The 13,806-nt window shown below is 38.1% G+C and overlaps 1 protein-coding gene and 1 pseudogene across 3 annotated transcripts in view; one reads left to right on the top strand and one right to left on the bottom strand.

The window, feature by feature from the left end:
- The window catches only part of BRWD3 (bromodomain and WD repeat domain containing 3), a 126,330-nt gene that overhangs the window by 66,299 nt on the left and 46,225 nt on the right, over nt 1-13,806 (top strand). For 2 of the 3 annotated variants that reach the window (XM_027096700.1, XM_027096697.1), the window contains exons 19-21: nt 5,694-5,877; nt 9,290-9,383; nt 11,393-11,542. In XM_027096700.1, the coding sequence (XP_026952501.1) occupies nt 5,694-5,877; nt 9,290-9,383; nt 11,393-11,542 (428 nt within the window). The remainder of the gene's footprint in view (nt 1-5,693; nt 5,878-9,289; nt 9,384-11,392; nt 11,543-13,806) is intronic. The other variant, XM_027096698.1, reaches the window with a different exon arrangement.
- Nucleotides 92-3,857, bottom strand: LOC113614849 (protein lin-28 homolog A pseudogene; annotated as a pseudogene).

Here is a 13,806-nt window from a genome sequence, read left to right as displayed (position 1 = left end):
TATGTGTATATTTGTAAAAGGTATGATGAATGTACTTTAATTATTTTACTTGTACCAAGTAATTACATGTGAGGAACATTTTAGGTTTTTAAATAAAAGCAACATTTTTGTTAATTTACAGTTGTGATATGATACACTAAAGTGCCATACTCTATCATTTGGGGCTAAAGTGATTTAGCATCTCCTAAGGAATACAGATGGTGTATTTTATTTTATTTTGTTTTTTTGTTTTTTTTTTGGTACCAATAAGTCTTTATTCATTGTATTTTCCCAAGGAAAAGAAGGGGAAGGGGAAAGGGTCAGCATGTGTGTTACAAAATGATAGCAAATGGGAAAGGAAGTACCTGGCACAGCAAAATCAACCAACAAATAAACACTGCCCAGATGGGGTCGCCAAAGCCCAAGGGGGCTCAGTCTCCTGCAGTTCAGTAATGAGGGGAAGGGATGAAGAACAGGTACATGCTTTTCTACCCTCACTCCCTCCCCATAAATTCAAGATTTCACACAAAGTTTTGGTTTCTAGCAGTAAACATGGAGTTACATTCGTCCGTTTCCTATTAAACAATTTTGTGGCCACTTTGACATAAGTTTCTTGCACCTGCATAAAAGTTCCTGAGTGACTTGGCTATACATTCATCTTTCCTTTTGTGGTCTCCCAACACCACTTTCTACATGCAAGGCCCCCTCGTTGCTCCTCTCTACCCCAGGATTAGAGATTAAAGTAGGTTTTAATCCATCCAAGGACAGCAGTCTGTTTGGCATGAATCAAATCAAGGAATGGTCATGACTCAGGAGATTGAGAACAAGGGATGGATGGTGAGTTCTTAGCTTCTTCAGGATTTTTGCAGAAATCATTTAATCACAGACACCCCACAAATTAAACGTATAGGTGTATGGACTATTTTTGGGGAGGGCACGAAGGGGGAAAGAAGAGGGGGTAGGAATACAGTTTTTAGGACAGAAGATCTTGTTCGAAATAGGAAACAGGGAAGGGGAACACAAAAGAAAGTGTAGTTCAAGATCTCCCACTTCAAGAAGAGGGGCCGCCAAGTTTATGTTTCAGATCTTTTTGGCTGGTGCAGACCTTTTGTCAAAGATGCTTTGGCTATTTTTCTCAATATAAAAAGTTTGTAAACAATAAAACCCCAAAAGAACATGGAGAAGACCAACACATTATATTTACACAAACTAGGCCACCTAGCAATCACCAAATCAGCTACTTGTGAAGTCCTACAAAGTCCAGACAAATACAATAACTAGAGGGGATCAGACACACATCACCCAATGCATTCTATTGCATTTGCCCCGTTACAACACAGTGAGGTAGGTTTGCAGTGTTCTCACAGCATGTAAACGAAACCCCCTTTTCTCCTTTAGCTACCATGACACTAATTACTGCTGCAGCAGGGCAGGACACTGGCTCTGGGAACCACAAAGAAGCCATCACTGATGGTCTCTCTGGAAACCAAGGAGGAAAAGTCCAGAATTGTTAAAGATTAAGGATCTTGTCCTTGCTTCATATATCCATCCCTGGGCAGCTCAAGATGGGTACAGAGGCATCATTCTTAAAACCTGTCCTTACCAACTCACAGTTTTCACAAAAACACATACAATATACCCTGTTGTGTATGTTAGGCCTAGCCCAATCCACTGAAGGATGGACCTGGTATGTAAAACGAGTCCTATGCCCTAGGATTAGAGGTCTGGACCAGGAATCCTTTATCACACATACAGATGACCTCTGCCTAATCTTGGCTTCCTCTCTCTGCACCTTTTACCTGGCCCAGCCTCTCCTAACCTCTCTGTACCACCTTTTTTCTGTTCAGACCAATTTCTAATCTTTCAGTAGAAGGAGACCAAGCCATGGGGCAACCCAGTTAAAACCTAGTCTCCCATGAAACATTGAAGATGGAGGGGTTTCAAGAGGACACTGTGGCAGAAAAGCCAGCTTTAATTGGCAAAAATGAGGTAGTTCAATAGGCTATACGCTCCAAATAGTTGTTCTCTCTGGTGATAGAGCAACAAAAAGTATTCCTGCTGTGCAGACCCGGAGCTGCTGCCGACTTATCTCTGAGATTGCTCACATACCTGAGAACACAGTGCAGGAATGAGGGCCTTAGATTAAAATACACAAAAATACAAAACCAGAATATTTATATTATGAAAAAAAAGTTAAAATGCACAAGATACGTCATTCGCACACAGCTAGTGCATTTGGCATCCTGAAGAAAGTGGGACCCAAGGTACAGTAATCCAAGGGAGCAAATAAATAAAATTGTATTGGCCCAGAATGGGGTGGGAGTGAGCTTAGAAGCAGCAGGTCTGCAGCTGTTCCCTCAACTCCCCTTTTGCCCATCATCACAACCCACTGCTTGGGACAGTTCTCTCAGCACTCTCTCCCAGGAGGAGGTTGTGAGCAGACAAGATGTGGAAAACCCTGCCTTACCCCTGAGATATTTCCTCCCACAGAATGTAGTGGCTTGTGGGTTGGGTCCATCAATCTGGTCTCATGCTTAATCTTTTCACTCTGGCACGGGAAATATTATTCCATATCCTTCTTGAAGAGTAAAACAACTTCCCTATCCAGGCCACTTTCAAAAGCTGGAGATTCTGGGGGTGGAGACTCAGATAAAGCATGCAGGAAGGGTTACCCCCCAAAGCCCTCACGTGCATTTGGATAGACCATGATTGGAGTTTCTTTGCCTCACCCCTTCCCCCCACCAAGAGGGAAGAGGGGGTGACACTTTGGCCCCCGGCCTGAGATATATGGTAGTGCCAGCTGCCCCCTACCCACCCTGTCCCCACTTTCTCCACTCTGCCGATTGATGCCTGTTCCTCAAAACTTTCTGATCACAAACGGATAGCCCCCACCCACTGTGGCTCAATTCTGGGCCTCTGGGAGCATGGCAGGGCTATGGATCTCTTCTTCCTCCTCCCGAAAGTAGGCTGGCTTTCCCTGGGAGCTTGCTGGGCCTTCAGTGGACACAAGGCTACCATATTGGTTGATGCTCTGGCAGAAGTGCCACTTCTTGGGCTGGGGTGGCAGTTTGCATTCCTTGGCATGATGGTCTAGACCTCCACAGTTGTAGCACCTGTCTCCCTTTGATCTGCGTTTCTGCATGTTCTTCCCTTTGGGCCGCCTCTCACTCCCAATACAGAACACCCCACTAGGGCCGGTAACTCGGATAGATTCCAGGCCCTTGGCAGACTTCTTAAAGGTGAACTCTACGGCCTCACCCTCCTTCAGGCTCCGGAAGCCCTCCATGTGCAGCTTACTCTGGTGCACAAAGACATCCACTGGGGGGTCGAGTGCGACCCCGGCGCGGGCAGTCATAGACAGGAAGCCAAATCCCATGCGCACGTTGAACCACTTACAGATGCCGACTCCGTGCAGCAGCTGCGGCTCCTCGGCCACCCAGGCCGCGTCCTCCTGTGCCTCCTCCGGCCGCCACCTGCAAACTGCTGGTTTGACACAGAGCCCATGGTAGTCGGCTGAGCCCGCGGCCCCGGGCCCCAGGTCGGCCGGCTGCTGGCCCCAGAGAAGTCCGGAGGCAAAGGGGTGGCTCGGAGAAGAGGCTGCTACATCTTCCCCAGCACAATAGCGGTGGGAGGGCCCCTATTTTGTTTTTATAAATTTATTTCATTTATTTATTTTTGGCTGTGCTGGGTCTTCATTGCCACGTGCAGGTTTTCTCTAGTTGCAGTGAGCTGGGGCTACTCTTCATTGCAGTGCGCGGGCTTCTCATTACGGTGGCTTCTTGTGTTCCGGAGCACGGGGCCTAGGCGTGTGGGCCTCAGTAGTTGTGGCATGTGGCCTCAGCAGCTGTGGTTCACAGGCTCTAGAGCGCAGGCTCAGCAGTTGTAGGCTTAGTTGCTCCGTGGCATGTGGGATCCTCCTGGACCAGGGCTCGAACACGCATCCCCTGCATTGGCAGGCGGATTCCTAACCACTGTGCCACCAGGGAAGCCCACAGATGGTGTATTTTAATATACTGTTTTCTGTTAACTCAGTTAAGTATTTGCAGTCTTTACTTTTGTTCTAATAAGCAAGGTGCTACAATAAGTCCAGCCCCTTCTAGGGGAACCAACCTAAAAGTTTTCAAAATTAAAGCCACTTTAAATTTAAAAATTAATACCAAAATAATTTGCCCTCCTTTGTTGAAAAGGAAGCAACATATCATCTGTCTCTCGAGTTTACAAAAATACACTGGAAGACAAGAAGCCCTCTTCTTAGGGAATACAGATACAACTTCTTCTTTTTTTTTTTTCTTTTTTGTGGTACGTGGGCCTCTCACTATTGTGGCCTCTCCTGTTGCGGAGCACAGGCTCCGGACACGCAGGCTCAGCGGCCATGGCTCACGGGCCCAGCCGCCCTGCGGCATGTGGGATCTTCCCGGACCGGGGCACGAACCCTCGTCCCCTGCATCGGCAGACGGACTCTCAACCACTGCACCACTAGGGAAGCCCCAGATACAACTTCTTAATTGACTTTGACAAGTTTGATTCTAATTACCAGTATTATTCCAATCTATTGTATGTCTTCCTTCACTTTACATGAAGTGTGTCTATGCATCTGAGTTTTATATAATCTTAGCCTATGTCAGTTTTACTTTTATCAAGAACTATTAGTTCTGTTTAAAATGCAGTCCTCATATGGGATTTTGGCAAATGTGTTTCTTTTTATATTTACATAAGTGAGGTCATTTATTTGGGTATTGTGACATTTTGGAGTCCACAGAAATGAATAAGGTGATTTAAATTTGAGGTGATTCACAGGATCTTTTACTCATTTCCTGATTTCTTTAGTATCCCATAAAATTAAAATAAAAACATTCTTTGTTCATGTCATTTGGAGCACCTAGCTCAGATAAGCTTTCCTTAACCTGGAACAAGATAAGAAGTGGGCTGATAATCTTATATATCCAGGCCTTTTGTTCCTAAGACATAAAAATTGCTTAGAACCCTGATTTAGAGGTCAGTAATTTCAATGCTAGGTTTCTGTGGTTAGATTTGAAATGCTGTTAGTCAAAGGGACCCCGATGACTTCTCTTTGCAATGTTCATTTGTTTTTTTTTTTTTTCCTGGTGCTTATTTTAACAGTTCAATGTTTCAGTTTCCACTTTTGTTTTATTTGCAATTACAACAAACATAAACAGGAACCTTACTGGAGGATTAAAAACAAAAGTAAAATTTCTATTGCTTATTTCCCCTTTCTTTCACTCCTTATCAATTTTGAAAATGAAATTTTGATAGTTTAAAATTTTTTTAATATTTTTTTCGTACTATTTTTGAAAGCTTTATTGGAGTTCTATTCAAAAACCTTTTAATGGGCTAAATAAAGGTAGAATTTAGATTAAAAAGCTGCTTTCTGAACTAGTACTAATAACATTTATGAATCTACCAAATATGTTAAATACACCTTTTGTATTTACTGAGCATTTAGTAGATGACAGATGTGAAAGTCCTCTGGAAAAAATTAAAAGAGCTATAGAGACAGTAAACATTTATTGAGTGCCTGCTTTATCTATAAGACTGTAAAAACCATAAAGGGGGTACAGAAAATGTATAAAAAAGGGATAGCAATATTGTCCAGCAGTACTGTCTTTGAATCTCCTATTTTATTTAGAGCTCTAATCTGGAAAAGTTTGGTGCCTTTGCTGAGAGAGTGGTGCCTTCCTTTGTTTTTGTTTTAGCTCTGAGAAATCCAAATATGGACATATCTTCTTCCCCAAACATTGGACTCCGACGTAGTGGTCAAATTGAAGGTGTCCGACAAATGCATAACAATGCTCCTAGAAGCCAGATGGCCACTGAAAGAGATCTCATGGCATGGAGCAGAAGAGTGGTGGTCAATGAACTAAATAATGGAGTTAGTAGGTGAGTCAGTATGGTAACATTCTTTTTGAGTAAGTAAATTAAAATGTACTCTTTTTGACCCACCTCCTAGAGAAATGGAAATAAAAACAAAAATAAACAAATGGGACCTAATGAAACTTAAAAGCTTTTGCACAGCAAAGGAAACCATAAACAAGTTGAAAAGACAACCCTCAGAATGGGAGAAAATATTTGCAAATGATGGAACTGACAAAGGATTAATCTCCAAAATTTACAAGCAGCTCATGCAGCTAAATATCAAAAAAACAAACAACCCAATCCAAAAATGGTCAGAAGACCTAAATAGACATTTGCCCAAAGAAGATATACAGATTGCCAAGAAACACATGAAAGAATGCTCAACATCACTAATCATTAGAGAAATGCAAATCAAAACTTCAGTGAGGTAGAGAAATGCAAATCAAAACTTCAGTGAGGTATCATCTCCCACCAGTTAGAATGGCCATCATCAAAAAATCTACAAACAATAAATGCTGGAGAGAGTGTGGAGAAAAGGGAACCCTCTTGCACTGTTGGTGGGAATGTAAATTGATACAGCCACTATTGAGAACAGTGTGGAGTTTCCTTAAAAAACTAAAAATAAAGCTACCATACGACCCAGCAATCCCACTACTGGGCATATACCCTGAGAAAACCATAATTCAAAAAGAGTCATGTACCACAATGTTCATTGCAGTACTATTTACAGTAGCCAGGACATGGAAGCAACCTAAGTGTCCATCGACAGATGAATGGATGAAGAAGATGTGGCACATATATACAATGGAATATTACTCAGCCATAAAAAGAAACAAAATTGAGTTATTTGTAGTGAGGTGGATGGACCTAGAGTCTGTCATACAGAGTGAAGTAAGTCAGAAAGAGAAAAACAAATACCATATGTTAACACATATATATGGAATCTAAAAAAAAAACAAAAATGGTTCTGAAGAACCTAGGACCAAGACAGGAGTAAAGACACAGATGTGGAGAATGGACTTGACATGGGGAGGGAGAAGGGTAAGCTGGGATGAAGTGAGAGAGTGGCATCAACTTATATACAGTACCAAATGTAAAATAGATAGCTAGTGGGAAGCAGCCGCATAGCACAGGGAGATCAGCTTGTGCTTTGTGACCACCTAGAGGGGTGGGATAGGGAGGGTGGGAGGGAGACACCAGAGGGAGGAGATATGGTGATATATGTATACATATAGCTGATTCACTTTGTTATAAAGCAGAAACCAACACACCGTTGTAAAGCAATTATACTCCAATAAAGATGTTAAAAAATAAAATGTACTAAAAAAATAAAATAAAATAAAATAAAATAAAATAAAATAAAATGTACTATGTTAGGCTAATAACTAAGGTGTTTTTCTTTAATTTAGCTGAGCCATGCATTAGTTTTTCCACATTATTTCATTAGTTCGTTCCATAACAACTATTTAAAGATTATCTTAAATTTGCTTAGCTTTGTGGTAAATGTTTTGGGGAATACTGAAAAATGAAAAAACATAATCTCTGTCTTCTTTGAATTTATAGTCTAGGTTAGAAGATATGAAAAAATACTATTAAGTAAGAACATGAGGCCATATGTGATTAAATATGTCAGTGATACATGGACCCAATATTCAACAGTTGTTCTGAGGAAACTCAGAATTGGAGCAGTTTGGGAGTGCAGTATAGGTATGTAGTAGACCCAGTGCTTAGCATATATTTAGAAATATCATTTAAGTAGATTTCTTTGGATGAAAGGATTTCATTAGGATTAATTTCAAACTTAGAATCCCTATCCTTATTTGTAAACCTTAACATTTACTGTAATATTGACTCCAGATAATGCACAGCAACTAGAAATAGATTTGGAAAACAGAAAGGACATTGACAGAGAACATAGAAAATCCATTCAAATCATGATATCTTCCTAGCAAAACCTTTTTACCAGCTGAGCCAACAAGTAGCAAAATTAATTTGGTTTCACCTTTTCTTTCTTTAGCAGTAATAAGAAAAGGGAGACATAGCTAATATATGAACTGAATGCTACCCCCTGGCAGTAGAACAATATGAAATAATTCTCTGTTCAAAACGTTAGAAGTAGAATTGAAAACAGGGACTCAGATACTTGTATGCCAATGTTTATTGTAGCATTATTTCGTAATAGCTGAATTGTAGAAACAATCCAAGTGTCTGTCAACAGATGAATGGATAAGTAAAGTGTGATATATACATACACTGGAATATAATTCAGCCATAAAAACTTCTGATACTTGCTATAACATGGATAAACATGGAAAACATAATGCTTAGTGAAATCAGCCAGACACAAAAGGGCAAATAGTGTATAATTCCACTTACATGAAATATCTAGAGTAGGCAAATTCATAGAGACATAAAGTAGATTAGAGGTTAGCAGGGGCTGGTGAAAGGAGAAATAAAGAGTTATTGCTTAATGGTTACAAAGTTTATGTTTGGAGTGATGAAAAAGTTTTAGAAATAGTGATGATGGTTACACAACATTGTAAATGTTATTAATACCACTGAGTTACATACCTAAAATGGTTTAAATGTCCAATTTTATATTTAGAAATGTTTTTGTTATCTATTTATTTTGAATTTTTGAATTTTATTTTATTTTTTTATACAGGAAGTTCTTATTAGTCATCAATTTTATACACATCACTGTATACATGTCAATCCCAATCTCCCAATTCATCACACCCCCACCCCCACCACCCCCGCCGCTTTCCCCCTTTGGTGTCCATACGTTTGTTCTCTACATCTGTGTCTCAATTTCTGCCCTGCAAACCAGTTCATCTGTACCATTTTTCTAGGTTCCACATATATGCGTTAATATACGATATTTGTTTTTCTCTTTCTGACTTATTTCACTCTGTATGACAGTCTCTAGATCCATCCATGTCTCAACAAATGACCCAATTTCATTCCTTTTTATAGCTGAATAATATTCCATTGTATATATGTACCACATCTTCTTTATCCATTTGTCTGTCGATGGGCATTTAGGTTGCTTCCATGACCTGGATATTGTAAATAGTGCTGCAATGAACATTGGAGTGCATGTGTCTTTTTGAATTATGGTTTTCTCTGGGTATATGCCCAGTAGTGGGATTGCTGGATCATATGGTAATTCTATTTTTATTTTATTAAGGAACCTCCATAGTGTTCTCCATAGTGACTGTATCAATTTACATTCCCACCAACAGTGCAAGAGGGTTCCCTTTTCTCCACACCCTCTCCAGCATTTGTTGTTTGTAGATTTTCTGACAATGCCCATTCTAACTGGTGTGAGGTGATACCTCATTGTAGTTTTGATTTGCATTTCTCTAATAATAAATAAACCATTGGTTTGCTCTTTGATGATTTTCTGTTACTTTGACCTTTGATATGTTATTAGGGTTCAGGAAGAATGTCGAACTGCTAAAGGTGACATAGAAATCAGTCTTTATACAGTCGAAAAGAAGAAAAAGCCATCTTATGCTACCCAAAGGGTAAGTTTAGCTTTACAGTACTTTGCAATACACTATTTGTAAATATTTGCAGGTACCAGGTTTTTGAAAGGTGGAAGTTATGTATTAAGGGATTATTTTGATAGGTGTCTGTATATAGGGAAACTATTTTTTTAAAACCCCAAATGGAGATGTATGGTTATTATTAATAAGGATAAAATTACACAAAGTTAGAACTATCCCCCCAAATCTAGGATATGTGGTCATTGTAGGTATAAGACATTTGTATTAAAATACCATTTTCATATGGTTAAAGTAGAACTTTAAAATTAATGCTGTATCACTAATCACAATGTAAAACAAATGTTCAGATACCCTAGGCCAGAGGTTGGCAAACTGCCCATGGACTAAATCTGGTCTACTGCCTATTCCTATTAATAAAGTTTTATTGGAGCACAGCCATACCTATTCATTTATATATTGTCTATGATTGCTTTCATGCTATATGGAGTTGAGTAGTTGCCACAGAGATCATATGACCTGCAAAGCCAAAATATTTGTGCTCTGCCCCTTTACAGAAAAAGTTTGCTGACCCCTGCCCTAGGCTTACTTCTGGCCTACCTAATTAGACAGGAGCAAAATCTGTTCTATATACATTAGGAAGATTCATATTCCCAGTAGAAACTGCTAATCAGGAAATAAGATCCCTGTACTCCATTAGGTGCATGTTAAGCCCCTTACTAGTACTCTGAGGTTGAACAAACTAGTGACATAAGAATATAGTTTTGTTCTCGGAACTAACAACTATAACTCCTGAAGAGTATGGTAAATTGGAAAGTCTAGGTTGATTTTAATCTTATTAAGGAAATATAAGCAATGGGTACTGAATTTTAAGTGTCTTTTCAGTATTGATAAATACAATTTCAGGTAATTATTATATGAATATCTCTAAATATTCTTACATCATTTTGATACCCACTTTCTTAATTTCTATTCAGATTTTATTAGCTTATATGATGTTCTCTGATAAGATTATTTTCTTAGAGATTTTGAATGACTCACATCCATGATTTATATTCTTTTTTCCTGCTAAGCTGATTTGTCAAACATCAGACTTGTCTGAGACTAATAAACAGGGTAGTTGGATCTGTAAACATTTTTATTTATATTGAAAATGAGAAACATTTACATGTAAGATAAGAAACTGGCCCTTGATACTGATTTAGAAGACCTTTAAGCTTGTTTACTCCTGATGACATATTAGGGTTATAGTTTTGACATATGGTATATCAGTAATAATATTTTATACTTGTAAAGGGTAGAATAAAACAGTTTTTACTTTACATTTTTGTTATTAAAAATTAAATTTTTATTTTGACTCGTTTACTAAATGTAGTTTTTTATAGAACTAAAGAAATACATGTTATATTAAGAATTATATATACACATACATATGATATAGATATCTTGCTTCATCCTGTAATAAATTGTAGATAATATGGTATATGTAAATTCTGAGTGGGCAGATTCTTGCAACTTAGAATTTCAGCACTGTCTTTAATTTGATCACAAAGTTTTCAAAATACAGAAAGTAATCAGTATTAATGGAAGTGGGTTAAATATATAAAAATGAAGTATATTTTGGGGCTTCCCTGGTGGCGCAGTGGTTGAGAGTCCACCTGCCGATGCAGGGGACACAGGTTCATGCCCCAGTCTGGGAAGACCCCACATGCCGCGGAGCGGCTGGGCCTGTGAGCCATGGCCACTGAGCCTGCACGTCCGGAGCCTGTGCTCCACAATGGGAGAGACCACAACAGTGAGAGGCCCATGTACCACAAAAAAAAAAAAAAAAAAAAAGAAGAAGTATATTTTTTTATGTAAAAACATAGTATAAAAATATATCTTGCGTTTTCTTTTAGGAAATTTATTCCTATCTCTTACCTCCACCCTCACTCCAAATCAAGCCCAATTGATTCTCTTTATATGTGTTCTTTTGTGTATATTCACTGAGGCTTTCATTTTTTAAAATTTATTTTCCTTCTGTTTTATAGAATGATTATCCGCCTAGCTGTGGGCGGTCTTTACGAAGGACACAACGCAAACGTCAGCATACTTACCAAACACGATCCAACATAGAGCATAATTCACAAGCATCATGTCAAAATTCAGGTGTACAGGAAGACTCAGATAGCTCCTCAGAGGTTAGATATCTGCTATTATTTACTCAATGTAATTTTTTGTTTCCCAGTTAGTGTCATCACTTTGGGTTTACTTTTTTTAAAATTTTTCAACTAGGTTTAATAACATGAGACTATCAATGAGGTCAATATTCGAGACCTTGTAAAATCACAAAGAAGTTAAGGCATATCTGATACCTAGATTCCTTTTCAAAGTTCTTTTTTTCTATGAAAGGCTGAAAATCGACATATCACGAAAGAAGTAACAATTTGATAAACTTTGGGTTTACTTTTAAGGGTCAATTTAATAGAAAATTATTTTAATGATGATCTTATGAGTATTATTTATTAATAAGGCATTTAATAGGCAAATTTGAGCATTATATTGAACTCCTTTAGATATCTTCTCTTATTTGTACCCAAGATATTATCTTGGTTGAGGGTATCAAACATGCCAGGAAAAGTTTGGCTTTGGGACAGTAAGAAAAGAGAGTGAGAGCAAATCTGCCTAGAAATGGAAAGAAGTGGAATATTAACTGTGATAACTAGTTATACAGTTCCAGAACTTGTTGACTGTGTAATCATAATATACATGTTTTCTGTTATTGTTGACTTTACCAGTCATGGAGATTACTGAGTGATGATTTTTTTCAGACCTACCTTTTTCATGGTAATGAAATAAAAACTATAGCAGTTCTTTTCCTCATGTTCCTCTCTTCTCCAGTCCTTTCCTTTTGTTCTCTTAATAACTATAGTATTTAAGTGAATAATGAGGGTTTAATTATGCATTGATAATGTATGGTACCCTCATTCTTCTCCCACCATTCACAATTCTTTAACTCTTATCAATGATATCCCTCCTTCTCTCCCCCCACCCATGAAAATCTTGATCTGAAAAGAATGATCACATATTCAAGACTATCATACAGAGTGAAGTAAGTCAGAAAGAGAAAAACAAATATTGTATATTAACACATATATGTGGAATCCGAAAAAATTGGTATAGACAGTCTTATTTACAAAGCAGAAATAGAGACAGACGTAGTGAACAAACGTATGGATAACAAGGGGGAAGCGGGGGTGGGATGAATTGGGAGATTGGGATTGACATATAAACACTATTGATATGTATGGAATAGATGGCTAATGAGGACCTACTGTATAGCATGGGGAACTCTACTCAGTGCTCTGTGGTGACCTGGATGGGAAGGAAATCCAGAGGAGAGGGGATGTGTGTGTGTGTATGGCTAGTTCACTTTGCTGTACAGTAGAGGCTAGCACAACATTGTAAAGCAACTATACTCCAATAAAATTTTTTTTAAAAAACTATTGCCTCTGAGCCATGGACTTAAAAGAATTAAAACAAAAATACATTGAATGTAGATGGATTATAGAGTCCTGTTGCATGAGTGTCACTAAGACAGATAGGCAAGGAGAAATTCAGGGCAACGTAGCAATTTAAGATGGTTAAGAAAATTAAAAATACATGAAAAAGAAGACGAGAGAAGAAAAACGAAGATTACTTGGTACAGATTTTGTTGTTCAAAGGATGTGGTACTTTGACAAGAGTACCAAGACCAAAAGTAGATTGGTGGCTGCCAGGGGCTTGAGGTAGTGGGGAGTGAGGGGTCCTTGCTAATGGGTTTAGGGATTCTTTTGGGGTGATGAAAGTGTTCTAATATTAGTGGTGATGGTTGAACAGCTCTGAATATACTAAAAACCATTGAACTGTATACTCTGAAGTGGTGAAGTTTATGGTATGTGAGTTCTATCTCAATAGGCTGTTATTAAAAAAGAAAAAGAAAAGAATTGTTATCTTTTTAATGTAATGATTGTGTTGTGGTTATGTTTTTAAAAAGAATCCTTATCTTAATAAATATTTATAGTGGAAATGCTTTTTTTTCACAATAATTCCTGAGGTCTGAGGCAGTTGGTAAGGGTATATATACAAGATAGGCAGTGAGTTATTGTCTAAACTGGAGATTGTGTACACAAGGATGTTATCTATTTCCTCTACTTTGATACGTTTGAGATCTTACGTAATAAAAAGATGATTAACTTTTTTATGGAGAGTAATTATATTAACTTAGTAGAGGCATATAGGTATTTTTATCTTTTTTTGTGTAGGTATTTTTTAAAACAATGGCTTTCTATAAGGGAAAAGAATCTGAAAAAGAATATATATATTCATATAAATTCATATATATTTTTTTCATGTATATATATACATATAAAACTGAATCAAGAGGGAGGGGTTATATGTATACATATAGTTGATTCACTTTGTT

This window comes from Aethalodelphis obliquidens, unplaced genomic scaffold (genome assembly GCF_003676395.1).
Source record: "Aethalodelphis obliquidens isolate GAN/ISIS:26980383/991018 unplaced genomic scaffold, ASM367639v1 scaffold106, whole genome shotgun sequence".
Taxonomy (NCBI): Eukaryota; Metazoa; Chordata; class Mammalia; order Artiodactyla; family Delphinidae; genus Aethalodelphis; species Aethalodelphis obliquidens.
Note: the sequence above shows the minus strand (reverse complement) of the source record. Positions and strands in the feature narration are given on the sequence as shown.